Source organism: Equus przewalskii, chromosome 4 (assembly GCF_037783145.1).
Source record: "Equus przewalskii isolate Varuska chromosome 4, EquPr2, whole genome shotgun sequence".
In the NCBI taxonomy this organism is placed as follows: Eukaryota; Metazoa; Chordata; class Mammalia; order Perissodactyla; family Equidae; genus Equus; species Equus przewalskii.
The window spans coordinates 15,617,041-15,630,435 of NC_091834.1; the positions used below are offsets into that span (position 1 = coordinate 15,617,041).

The 13,395-nt window shown below is 56.0% G+C and overlaps 1 protein-coding gene and 2 non-coding genes across 6 annotated transcripts; all 3 read right to left on the reverse strand.

Annotated features, from left to right (window-relative positions):
- Nucleotides 1-821: 821 nt before the first annotated feature.
- TBRG4 (transforming growth factor beta regulator 4) lies at nt 822-11,202 on the reverse strand. Of its 4 annotated transcripts, none has more exons than XM_070615525.1 (11): nt 11,085-11,202; nt 8,926-9,390; nt 5,907-6,230; nt 5,183-5,354; nt 4,743-4,900; nt 3,979-4,089; nt 2,966-3,110; nt 2,330-2,575; nt 1,962-2,073; nt 1,733-1,847; nt 822-1,108 (listed from the first exon to the last, which is right to left on the reverse strand). In XM_070615525.1, the coding sequence occupies exons 2-11, from the start codon at nt 9,337-9,339 to the stop codon at nt 1,007-1,009; spliced, it is 1,899 nt and encodes a 632-aa protein (XP_070471626.1). In that variant the 5' UTR covers nt 9,340-9,390; nt 11,085-11,202; the 3' UTR covers nt 822-1,006. The 4 variants fall into 4 exon arrangements, with proteins under 4 accessions (XP_070471626.1, XP_070471627.1, XP_070471628.1 ...); XM_070615526.1 differs by having other exon boundaries at nt 11,020-11,097; XM_070615527.1 differs by lacking the exon at nt 11,085-11,202 and adding an exon at nt 10,660-10,878.
- LOC139083162 (small nucleolar RNA SNORA5) lies at nt 5,002-5,136 on the reverse strand. Its single transcript, XR_011539729.1, has one exon. It is a non-coding gene; the product is annotated as a small nucleolar RNA SNORA5 (small nucleolar RNA).
- On the reverse strand, nt 5,519-5,655 carry LOC139083163 (small nucleolar RNA SNORA5). The gene has a single exon (XR_011539730.1). It is a non-coding gene; the product is annotated as a small nucleolar RNA SNORA5 (small nucleolar RNA).
- Nucleotides 11,203-13,395: the final 2,193 nt, after the last annotated feature.

Sequence of the window (13,395 nt, forward strand, 5' to 3'; positions counted from 1 at the left end):
TTCTCTGCTCAGCTCCACTCCCACAGTCCTCCCTCCATTCTGTACTGTTGGGGGCAAATGACAACACTGCCTCCCCTCTAGTGGTCTGCCTGCAGAAGTCTCCAGCAACGGGCTGGAAGCAGGAAGGGAGAAAGCCTCGTTTCCCAGCATCTGGCGATCCTGCTGCTGTGGTGAAGGGGCACTGGGCTCACGCAAGTGGTTCCCACGACACAAACCCCTGGTCTGGGGTGATGACAGTGAGGGGTTTCTCTCAACCGGGCAGCAGCAGCCCAGCACGCTCGTCTCCTACTCCAGAGCCAGTGCCTCCTGAGTGTCCAGCTCTCATGCCACCTGTCAGTACAGGCTGTTGGGGTCCCCCCACTCACCCGAGACCATGGATGGGAGGAGACCTCCCAGGACAACTGTGATCAGTTACCACACGATGAACAGAACCCCAAGCCAAGCACTGCAAACCCAATGGGCCTTCCCTGGGAAGGTCCTCACACTGAGATTCAGAATTCCAGGACTTGGTCTGTGCTGGGCTGACTGCAGGCCCTAAGGAACAGGCCGGCCACGTGTGAATGTATGGGAGAAGGGTCTCCGTGGGTGGCAGAGACAAGCTGGGACAGACGAGCAGCTGGAGTGACAGGGGAATTCTGAAGAGCCAGCCCCCGTTTATGGCTCCTTGCCTCTCAGGCAAGCAGGTCCTGCTGACGGGGGTGGAGAGCGCCCAGGGCAGAGCCACAGCCAGCCATTCCCTGGCCGCGTGAGCAGAGACGTGTGGTTAAGAAAGTGGGGTGCATGGTGGAGAGCTGTGACAATGCCTGGGATGCCTCCTGGTGTCGAACACCAAAGTAAAAGATTTATTTCCCACGAGAGGGCAATCTGCCACTTGGGGCTGCCAGCCAGCACCCCACTTCAGGCCACGGTCCTGCACTAAGGTCTGTCCTCGGGCGTGCCACCTCCTGTGCACCCAGAGCCGGGCGAGTCCAGCCCCCTGGGCATGCAGTCCATGCCATGGGACAGGTCACTTGGCCAGCTCCTCGGCCACTGCTTTTCGAATCTTGTCCTTGAGGTAGGCGCCTTTCTGCCATTCAGACTTGAGTTCCAGCCACTCGTAGTACGGGACCTGGGAGAGGGAGGAGCAGGGTCAGCGCAGGCTCTGCACCACAGCCCCTGGCTTCGTCAGTGCTCAGAGCCGCAGGGGCCCAAGCCAATGGCCAGCAGCAACTACATGGGGCCCAAGGCTTTTAAAGAATTGTCAACAAATAACACCCCCACCACCCAAAGTAAAAAAGTGACAAAACCCTCATGTGTTCCATGAAGCCACTCATGTATTCTCTGGCCCTTACAGGACAGTCGGCTCTCTGGAAGAGAGCAGGAAGAGGTGGCAGAGGTTTCCCAGCTGAGAACCTGGAGCCAAGGCCCTGGGGCCAAAGCACACTGCAGAGCTCCGCGTGGGGCACACACTGCGCGCAGCCCATGCATCCTGCCAGCCTCACCTTCTCCAAGAGGCCTGGCTATGGAGATGGGAGCAGCACCCGAGGCCCTGCTCTGATCCTTAAAAGCTGTGTGATCTTGAAAAAAATATGACACTTCCCGAGCTCCCCTTTTCTCCTATGTAAAGACAGAATCCTTAATATGGCTGACCTTGAGCTGGGGGCTAAGCATCTGTGCACCCTCTGGCTCGAGGCCTGGCCTTGCTCCCTGCCCAGCTCCTGGCCCCACATGGGTAAATCCACCAGGTACTCACGTCTACCACTAGGAAGCCAGCAGCCAGCACGTGTCGCCGGGCCAGCACAAAGCGCCCCAGCAAGTCTTTGCTTCGGCTGTTGAAGTTAGGGAACTCCCAGCGCAGGAAGGCCAGCCTGGTGGGGGGAGGAGGGCATGATGGGCGTTGATAGCTCTCCCAGGCCCTTGCGGGGGAAGAGAAATGCCAAAGAGCCAAGCACACACACCCGGAGAGATGAGGGACTATTTACCTCTTGGCCCCAGGGGGAAGTGGCTGGCTCCCGGAGGGTGGGGCGAGATGAGGGGCCACAAAGTCCCTCAGGGGCAGGAACTGGCTATCGGCGTCCAGCAGCACCTCAGCATCTGAAAAAGGGGCATGGGATGAAAACACATTGGGGATGATCTCCTGGAGACCAAGTGGGCTGAAAGCCCCCAGCAACGGATGGACAGAGACCCTGGAGACTGGAGACCAGCGTCTCTGCAGTTCTCTGGGCCAGCCCTTGCTGCGGACGGCGCAGGTGAGAACAGCCCTCAGATGGGACTGCGGGGGTCCTGGCAGGTCTCAGGCCGAATCAGCCTCCATCCCGACGAGGTGGGAAAGGGCAGGGGGAGCTCTCACCCAGAACCCAGCCGTACTGCGTGGCCACCATGAAGCTGCCCCTGTCGGAGCTCCCCAGCAGTCCCTTCAGTGTCTCCTGCAGCTCCTTCTGCAAGGGGGTCACCTTCTTGTCAAGAGCTGAGAGCCTGGGGACCAAGGCTGAGACTGGCAAAAGGGGGCTGGTATACTCGGGGTGCTCCAGCTGGGCGGTGGCATTGATGTGGAGCAGCTTCTGGAAGATACTCTGATCCTTTGGGGACTCGCCACCTAAGGGGAGAGGATGGAGTGAGAAGGGAGGGGTGGGCCGAGGGCCAGGAGGACCAGGATGGAGGGACATGGGGGGCTAGGTGGGAGAGGCAGAAGCATCCCCCACATCCACGCCCCACCCTGGGCTCTGGGTCAGGAGCAGCAGAAAGAGGGTCTGCTGGTCAGCCACCAGGAGTGGACAGAGAAGGAGCCAATGCAAGCTCCGGTCTGCCTGTCTCCCCTTCTCTCTGACGATCAGCGGAGCCTGGAGGCCCCTAATCTCCTGCCTGCCTCAAGGCAGACAGAATCGGGCAGCCGCCAGAGCTACAGCAGTATTGGGGTCGGGGGAGGGTGCGTGGTGATGGGCTCACCATCACTTAGGAGGAGGAGCGATGTCCCCCCACTGCTCACCTAGAAACTGGGTGTGAAATTCAGGGCGGAGCACAGCCCGCAGCTCCGCTTCCCGCACCTGCTGCAGCACACACAGGGCCCACACCACGTCCACCTGCAGGGCTGGGTCCAGGCCTGCCAGCTCCGACCCCAGCTTCTCCCGCACCTGGGCAAGGACAGGGTTGGGTGGAGAAAGCAGGCTCTGTTCAGCAGCTGCAGATATCGCGGGGCAGGCAGCAGCTGGGGCTGCCTCACGACCCGGCCACACTGAGGTGGCCATGGGGAGCAACCTCAGCAAAGGCACTCTTGGTCAGGCTTGGGGCACCCCTGATGGAAGATACCAGAAACTCTCCTCATTCCCTAGGACCAATTTGGACAGCAGGAACATTCAGCTGGGCTTTCTCACCACCCAACCACTGGCAGGGGCCTAAGGCACAAAATTACAGATTCAGGAACATCCTGACTGGGCCCCTAGGACAGGGAAGGTGGTGCTTCCGGCCCTGAGAAAGGGCAAGCAGCTGGTCAGCCCAGGCAGCACCCTCTGTGGGGGCCTAGGGTCAAACGCCAACCCCACACATGATGCTCTCACCCCTATGTGGGCTCCCCTAGCATGGTGGCCTGCACACCCCTGGGCCCTGCCAGCAGATCTCTGAAGTGGACCAGGGAGGTCTCTGAACCTTGGCAGGGCGTTAAGGGAGTGCTAGGAAGCGAGACCAGTGGCCCCCAGCCCTGACTGCACTGTGAGCCCACCAGCTGATGTCCTCCTGACCCACAGCTGCTCTCGGTTGCCCAGCTAACATGCTAGGATTTTGTGAGTTTTGTCCCCAACCTCTGGGACCTCTGGCTGCCCCCAGTGCTTCCCTGGAACCCCCTTGCCAGGCCTTCTCCCATTCTGTCTCTGCACCCAGCACTCCTCTGCAAAAATCTCACCTTTTCCCTCCCTCCCATCCAGCCCTGAGCTGCTCCCTGGAGGGCGGAGCATCAGCCAGCAGGGAGAGGTCGGGGACAAGGGAATAGGGGCACGAAGACTGTACCAGGCTGAAGAACTGATCCTCTCGCTCTGGACGGAAGTTCAGACGGGCGAAAGCCAGGAGCATGTTGCACAGGTGTGGCACAGTGGTGCTCTGGGCTCTGTTCAGGACGTGCTAGGCCGGCCAGGTAAGGCAGAGAGGCAGGATGAGAGGGGCCCGGAGCCAGGGAAGCTTCCGGGCCCTGGCCAGCGCCCCATGAAGACCCAGACCTCCCCCAGGGCCCATGAGCCCCCAGCCACATGGGGAAATTTACACAGCGTGGCAGGTGGAGGACCAGACTCTACGCTCCCAGCAGCAATTCCTCACAAAGGCCCAGGACCCTTGGAAACTGCTCCCTGATGATGGTTTTAGAAATACGCTTTATGCACAACCAGTTGAAACCACATTTATTGACTAAATGCAAGCACAGGCGTCGTCTTTTTTTACGACTCCATTTTGGGGAGGTTGGAAGCTTAGGGCGAGTTCTCAGTGGATTCTCATCTGCACTCTCCCTGCCACAGCCACCCAACGAGGAGTGGAAGCACCTACGAGGTCTGGTGAAATGACGGAGGAGACATGACTGTTCTCAACTACTTTTCCTTTCCCTATCGAGCTCTACCACTGCTCTCCAAATGAGCCAGAAAGTAAGCATGCCACACCTGCCATCAGGGAGCATTCCCAGGCCAGCTGTAGTTCCCTGATCAAACGACCAGAGGGCCGGCTCCTCGCAGTGAGGGTCAGGCATGGAGGGCCCTCAAGCCCAGGCCTCAGAGGTGCACCCTGCTCACCTGGGCAAAGGCCTCGAACAGGGGCAGGTTGAGCCACTTGAGGAAGGCGAAGGACTTGGCGCAGCGGGCCACCTCACCAGATGTCAGGCTGGGCGTGTGGGGCAGCAGGTCGGCGGCCAAGCGCTGGAACACCTGGGTCTGGTGGAAGCCGAGTTTACCTTCGGGACAGAGCAGACCCGGGGGTCCTACCTGGTGAGCTTTGGCAGGCTACCTGTGGGCCCACCCTACCACTCTATCCTGGCCTCAAGGTCCAGGAGCTTGGTGTCTGTAACCGAATTTATCCCTGAGGCCCAGCAGAGAGGATCAGGGCCCATGAGTCACAGTGTTTTTATGGCAGCCTTTTGGGCCAGTGCCTGCCATGGGTGGGGCAGGCACCGAATTTGACACAGCTGCAGCCAGAGCTCGCTCCCTCCCCCAGTCCTCCCTGTGCAAAGGCTCACCGTAGGCATAGGCCAGGTCCAGGAGCATGCCTTTTGTCAGGGGGAAGGGCTTCTGGACCAGGTGATAAGAGATGGCCCGCAGCAAGGGCACCGACCGCCGGTTCTGAGCTGCCAGCGTCACCAGCACCTTCCGCAGCTCGTCGGGGCCAAACTGCTCCACCAGCTCCAGGCACTGTCAACCACAGCCGGCAGGGGTCAGCTCGATGGCCCGAGGGCCAGGGGTCCCATGCAGTGCAGCCCCTGCGAGACAGCAACTGGGCCTGAGCTTACTAAACACAGGCCCCACCTGTGCAGGGCCTGCCTCCACTCCCACCCCGGGGAACCAGGCCTGGGGTGCTCTGTCCACAGCCAAACTTATCCCCAGGTCCCAGGGCAGAGGACCCAGGGCCCATGAGCTGTGGAGCTTGCTGTGGCAGCCATCTGGGCCAGCCCCCGCTACGACAGGAACGGGGGCTGAATTTGACTTGACTGCAGGGCTGAGGGTGTAGGGGGTGGGGGCGTGATGTCTCTAGGAAGCGCCAGCCAGAAGCGGAGCCACCTACACAGGCCATACTTTAGGAGTTGCCGGCCATGCCCTCTCCAGGTTATGGACAAGAGGCAATTTTGGAGGACGATAATGTAGAGAGAAGCTCTCAGGGCTCCCCTCCCACACCCCTTCCCCAGAGGCCGTCACCCAAGGAAACAAGCCCAAGTTCCCAGTGAGAAATGCTCTCAGCCCCAGTACCTTGTCCTCCAGGCGGTTCATCAGTGACTCTGAGAGGTGCCCCACCTTCATCATCATGGCCACCACTGTGCGGCCGTCTTCGATCTCCGCCCAGCGCCGCTCCAGGTGCACGAGGAGCTCAGCCAGCAGCTCCCGGGACTCCCGTTCCTGCATGTAGGTGGTGCTCGACTCGGCCAGGAAGGCCAGGTGCTTGTACTTGAGCCTGCGCATTCGCCAGCGGACCTCCTGCTCCACCGACTGCAGCTCCTTGGATCCTGCGGGGAGCGCCAGTGCATAGAGGCTCCGGAGCAGCTTCACGAGGGTGCCGTGCCAGACAGTGGTTATCTGGTGGGGAGGACACAGGCAAGTCACATTTGGGACCCCACCGATCCTGTGTCGTTACAGAGCTGGCCAAGGGTCTGAGCCCGAAGCTGCGTCCCTAGAATCACTTCATCTACTATCGTAAGGCAGGCACTTCTAACGGGCCGCACCAGGCTGCTCCTCACAGCCTCTGCCCGCGCCTGTTTTCTGAGTCAGGTTCTCCAGCCTCCAATATCCTGCGTCCACTCCAGTCAGTCGGTTGTTTGCTATCACCTGCAAGCAACAACTCTCTGCCATAAGAAAAATTCTCCTGGAGTTCGCCTAATAACAAATTCGACTGATGTGACATTAAACAGAGAGCAGGCTCAGCAACTCACGCGGGCACGCCTGGCTTCTGCTCCTCTCACATCCACAGACCTGATGGGCAAGTAAAACTCTGAAGTCCAGAAGTGAGAGTGAAGCCTGTGGGAGGGTGCCTCAGGGTCAGGAAGGACCGTCAGGCTTTGGAAGGTCAATTTGGTCAAGAACTCATTCTTTTGCCCGTGATGACAACTACAATTTTTAGTTATTAAAAACACAGACTTTTCTACAAACAAAAGTGGTTGAGTCTGAGAAGCCCCAAACCCTAAATCCCTTCCTCCAGCGAAGAGTCAGAACAGTTTCTGGGAACGTGGCGTTCCTTGGGAATGCAACTGCTGCCTTAAAGCAGAGACGACAGCTAGGCACCAGGGCGCCACATCAAACCCTCCAGTCTGTGACTGAAGCCAGCCAGTCTGTCATCCCCAGTGCATGAAGCTGTGCACGAAAGCCCTTTGATCTGTGGGTAAAAAGATGCCCTGCTATCACTGAGTCCTGCCCACCCCCAAACCGCCAGGCATCGAGGGATGAACAACTGGCTGGCTGCCTGCTGCCACCACTGCCAGCTCTTATGAAACACAGGCATTCTTCCACACACTCTTGTGTGTCAGGTACCAACAGCCTGGGAGGCGTCATCACTCCGCTCCACACATCGTTTCCCCAAAGTCTTAGCAGGAATGGCAGAACCAGAACTTGCACCCAGGCTATCTGAAACCAGTCTTGTCCTGTGCATGACAGCGCCTCCCTCCTCCTGGGCTCCTGCTCGGCTTCTGAACAATGGTGACCCTGTTGTTCCCTGCAGGGTGCTTCTAAGCCTCAGAGGAACAGGGGGCCACTCCAAGATCCTCTGGCCCAGACCCCACCCTCACAGAAGGCTTCAACATGAGCTGGAGTCGGAACATCTGAGTTTGAGCAAGGCTCAGTCACTGGCTGCGCTTAGCCTCTCAATTCTGCCTTTAATGGTGGTGCAAGTCTGCTGGCCCCTGAGGCTCAGTCTCTCCATCTGTGAAATGGGACTGCACTGCCGAGAGAAGGAATGGAAATCACACACGCGAGCTGAGTAGGAAACAGAAAAGCTGCTGTGTGAAGGGCTGGGGAGCAAGCAGAAAGTACTGAATTTGATCTCATTATCACATGACACCTGGGCACCTGTATCCTTCTCTAGGTTTCCTGGACAGCAGTAAGACTTTTTAAAAGAAACTGTGGTCACCATTTACGTTGTCAATATTTTGTTCCCAGTTTGTTACTGGCTTACAATTTTGTTATAACCTTCCATTTTGTCTTGGGAAACTTGCTTTAATTGTGTGCATAAAATATTTAAGAAATAACAACTAGAATTATTGTCTTAGAACAAGGGAGCTAATTAATGTAATTTTATGACTTTTATTCTCAGCAAGAAATAAATCAGTACTGTGACCCCAGTACACACATGCGTGCATATTTACATATTTAACTGAAACACAGAATTCCACAAAAGAGCACTCCCTCACTACGTGTGAGGCAGGTAGGCATCTTCTATGTTACGTGATCTCATTAAAAAATGGCTGACCACATCCACCATGCTTTCATAACCTGCAGTTTAAAAGACACTCATTTGGTGCAACCCCTTCCTTGAACCAGGGGTGAGCCTCCTCCTCCCTGACAAGTGGACACAGGGTTTGACGCTGAGTGACAGAAGTGCAGCCTCTCCCTTCCAGAGCAGACCGGGGGAGTGAGTGAGGGCCAACATGGCCAGAGTGGGGGTTTGTACCTCCTTTCTGTGCCATGGACCCCTCTGGCAGTCCAGCAAACCCCACAGCACCTGGGGAAGAGCCTACATGAAGGGAGACCTTCCTCAACTGAACAGAAACTGGCTTGAGCTCTGCCCCCTAGAGCCACACAAACAGGTCCCTTCTCTCTGCACTCACCCTTAAAGGCTCCGACTGGCTGAATAACACCTATGTCCAGCTCAAGCTTCTGGGATCCTCCATCAGTCACCCCTGCATCTCCTCCTGCTTCAAAAGCACGCCCACCGTCGGCCAGACACTGATGGGGGAGCTACGCAAGTCAAGACTGTACGGTGAGGGGGAGGCACCCGACCAACCAACAAGAACCAGGCTCACTCCTTGTGCTTCCATTACTGCGTCCTGGTCACCTGTCTGAGATGATGACAGCAGTATTCACCTAACAGGGGCTCTTGTGAGGACTGACAGAGAAAGTACATAAAGGTACTGTGGAATCTATCAAATCAGAAAATATCGCAGGATGTTGACGGACTAAGCAGAGTTCCTGTCTACATCTGAAAAGCGACTGACTGCTCTGGACTCCAGGGCCTCTGCTGTGTTCTGCTTGTTGAGCCCTCAGAGAACACTGCAGAACTCACCTGACTGTTGACGAGATGGAGAAGCTGCTGGAAGCGGGCATCCCGTACGAGCGAGGCTTTGTCTCCTGGCTTCTCAGACAGCAGGCGAGAGAGGCGGATGAGGATGAGCGCTGCATGGTTCTGGTGCAGGCAGTGACCACCACCAAGCAGGTCCAGGAGCTCCTCAGGCCGGGCAGCCTTCTCGATGAGGTGGTCCACCTCCTGGCGCTCTGGGTAGGGAGTAAACACTTGTTCCCTCTCCACAAGCTCTGACAAGGATCCTGGGAAGTGGGAACTGGGTGAGGTAGCTGAGGAAGTCAGAGTCTTATGCGCTACCCTGGCAAGTCTCAGTCGGCCAACCGGAGATACGGCAGGGGCTAGAAGAGCAGCCTCTCTCAGGAGGCATGTACATCGCTTCACCAGGCGAGCTGCCATGATGGCCTGGGTGACAGGGAGGTAAGACTCCTAGCAAGTGATTCCAAAGCCCTGAAGAGAGAAAGGAGAGAGAAGGGAGTGGTGCAGGGGCAGTTCTTGACTCACAGACACAAGAGGACATGACAAATGAAAGGGAGTCACAGGCATGCTCTCCATAAACCAGCCCAAACCTCTCCCTTCTGATTGCCCACATACATATAACAGCATTTTCCGAAGTAAAAAATCCCAGAGTTTTTGTTCCAGCATAGAATGTAACCAAACACGACAACTCAGGAGCACCAGAGCGTGGGTTGGGGGACTTTTAGTCCTGGTTGTGCTTCAAAACCACCTAGGGAGGGGTTCAACAATTCTGATTCCCAGGCTGGGCCCAAGACCCCTGGAATGGGAGACTCATGGCTCGGAGAGCATTGTTTTCTTTGAGAGCATCCAGGATTAAGAATTATTGGCTTACAGAGACTACGGGACAGGATATTTTAAAATCAGACTGCTCCTGGAATACCCTGACACACAATCCATACCCTACAGCTTCCATGGATATATTTTAATACTTAGAGACACGCGAGTGAGCTTCTCCAAATCAATCTACATTACATCACCAACCTTCTTAAAAACACACACATACAACCTTCTAAGAGCAAAACTCCTGGACCCATCACAAGAAGCACTTCACAACATGGCCCAGAATTACCTCTCCAGTTTTACTACTTCTTCCTCCTGGCAACACACTCCCTCATTCTAAACAGGGCCCTGCACTTTCATTACACCTGGGTAGGGCCGGGCCTGCTGCCGGTTTTTTTCACCCCCACCACAGCACGCAGGAAATCACCCTTCATCTTTCTACACCCAGACAAAACATTACCTCCTGCAAGAATCTGTTACATATCGCAACGATGTTGCTTTTAACAATTCTGTAAGACTTGCTCACCAGGGTGATTAAAAGACCTAGGTAAGGCACGAGACCAGGGCACCATAAAATGTTAACTGGGACCTCCCTCCTGCCAAAGCAGAGAGTGTGTCTGATCTTTGATTTCCTGGAACTTGGTATGTGGCCGGCACATTTTATTATTACATGAGATCACTGCAGCTGTAAAAAGCTTAGTCTAACTCTACACAAAAAAAGAGGCTCAGAGAGGGGGAATACTGGCCAAGGGCAACATCCCCTATTCACTGAGCCCCGGCAGCAGGGGAGCGCCGGGAACGTTCCCGGTTGACGACAACCCCACGAGCTACAGAGGAAACCGAGGTCCACAAGCCCATCTGGGGTTAGGCTGACACCAACCCGGAAGTTCGGCCCTCAGATGCAGAGACAGAACCACCTACACCATGGCACGAAGGACAGCTCGCAGAGACGGGGAGGCTCAGCGCGGGCAGCCGGCAGGCCACGCAGTCGCCACGCGGCACCGCGGGAGGCCGGCGTGTGCGGGTCCGAATGGGGCCGGGCCTCTGGCCCCTTCCCTGACGCCCCGCGTCCCCGCCCAGGCCCTCCTGCCCCGCAGCGTCCCGGCCCCAGTCTTCCTGCCCCACCGCGTCCCGGCCCCTGCCCTCCTGCCCTCTCGCGTCCCGGTCCGGCCCCGGCCCCGGCCCCTTGCCACTCCGTTCCCTGCCGTCCCGGTCCCCCGCATCCCAGCGCGCCAGGCCGGTCTCCACTCTGGACCACGCCCTCGTGCCCTCAAAACCCACGCTCAACAGCCCCTTCGCCCTGCTGCGAAACATATGCCGCCGCCGCAGCGAGCGCCATCGCTGACCTCCATGCGCCCTGACACCGTCCTCAGCACACGCCGCACGGCGCCCCCGCCTACGTCACTTGGACCGCCGTCGGAAGCGAGCCTCGCCGCGCGCCGTCCGGCCGGAAGTCACGTCCTAGTCTATGCCGGCCGGGTGCCATGTTTGTTGAGGGCACACGGACGGAAGTCACGCTAGCTGCCCTTTTCCGGCTGGGTGCCATCTTTGTTGAGGGCGCAAACGAGGTGATGGAAAGCGAAGCGAGAGACAGGTGAAGGGCAAATTAGGGAAAATGGGAGGCGAAAGAATAAAGAGGCCAGGATTGAAGGCGGGAGATGTGGGCGTTCCCCAGCCAGTTCCGGGTCCTCAAACGGAGTCTGGGAGGCGACACTTGGTCGTCAGTCTGTGCGCTCCAGCCCCGCCGGCCTCTCCCAGTCTCAAGAGCTGGGGTGTAGACGGTGCCGGGGCTGACGGGCTGTGTCCCGGATTTGCGGCCTCAGCGGAGGTCTTGGGGCAGTGCAGGCACAGTTCGCCTAGATCTTGTAATTTTTCAAAAATAAATAAATAAATAAATAAAATCTAGAAATCTGGAATTTTATGTGCAATCTTCCGATTTTTAAGTATAAAACAATTTAGGTGCGGGGTAAGCCAAGCAAACGTATCTGAGGGGTATGGAATTGATTGATTTTTCCCTCATGCACAACTTTTTATTTTCCATGGAGTTAATAATTGCCTTATTTTTTTGTTTGATTAAGTAAGATCCCATGCATTTATCAAGAATTCTACGGCCAATCCTTCACCAGTTGTCTAAATCTCTCAAGATATTCCTACACATCAGATATGTCACCAGTTTAATTTTACTGAAGAAGTCTCAGGCTCTGGTTGAGCCTTGGGACGTCCACTGTGGATTATCACCGCTGTGCTCTGAGCGCCTGTCATGCTGGCACCCCCTACCCTCATCCTGAGTGTTCCTTTTGTGTCTCTTCAGTGCTGGCTCTGTGCTGTGCCTGCATCTTATTTCTTGGTTTGCACCCTGGTTTGGGTGGAGCACATCCTCTAGTAGGCCTATGAGAAGTGATGCAAAGGAGGTAAATTTCAAAGACCTCGCAGGTCTAAAATGTCTTTATTATATCCTCTCACTTGATCCATGCTTTGGCTGGATATATTTAGAAGTCATTTCCTGATTTTGAAGGCTTACTCCATGAACCCCCAGCTTTCTAGGTTCCCGTATGTCTGATGAGGAGTCCAAAAGTTGTGTGACATGTCCTCCCTCCCTCCCTCCTTTCCTTCCTTCCTTCCTTCCTTTCTTCCTTCCTTCCTTCTTTCCTTCCTTCCTCCCTCCCGTCTTTCTTTCCTCCCTCCCTCCTTTCCTTCCTTCCTTCCTTCCTTTCTTCCTTCCTTCCTTCTTTCCTTCCTTCCTCCCTCCCATCTTTCTTTCCTCCCTCCCTCCTTTCCTTCCTTCCTTCTTTCCTTCCTTCCTTCCTTTCTTCCTTCCTTCCTTCTTTCCTTCCTGCCTCCCATCTTTCTTTCCTTCCTTCCTCCCTCCCTCCCTCCTTTCCTTCTTTCCTTCCTTCCTCCCTCCCATCTTTCTTTCCTCCCTCCCTCCTTTCCTTCCTTCCTTCCTTCCTTCCTTCCTTCCTTCCTTCTTTCCTTCCTCCTCCCTCCCATCTTTCTTTCCTCCCTCCCTCCTTTCCTTCCTTCCTTCCTTCCTTTCTTCCTTCCTTCCTTCTTTCCTTCCTGCCTCCCATCTTTCCTTCCTTCCTCCCTCCCTCCCTCCCTCCTTTCCTTCTTTCCTTCCTTCCTCCCTCCCATCTTTCTTTCCTCCCTCCCTCCTTTCCTTCCTTCCTTCCTTCCTTCCTTCCTTTCTTCCTTCCTTCCTTCTTTCCTTCCTTCCTCCCTCCCATCTTTCTTTCCTCCCTCCCTCCTTTCCTTCCTTCCTTCTCTCCTTCCTTCCTTCCTTTCTTCCTTCCTTCCTTCTTTCCTTCCTGCCTCCCATCTTTCTTTCCTTCCTTCCTCCCTCCCTCCCTCCTTTCCTTCCTTTCTTCTTTCCTTCCTGCCTCCCATCTTTCTTTCCTTCCTTCCTCCCTCCCTCCCATCTTTCCTTCCTTCTCCGCTCCTTCTTTCGTTTTTCTTTTTACAGTTCTAAAAGCTGGTATCTTCTTGTTATGCCCAGGGTTCTGATAGTTCACAGTGATGTTCCTTGGTGTGAGTCTACATCTATTGCCTGAGCACATGTTGGGCCCTCAATCTAAAAATTCATGTCCTGGGCCAGCCCTGGCAGCCGAGTAGTTAAGTTCAGTGCCCTCTGCTTTAGTGGCCTGGGCCAGTTCCCAG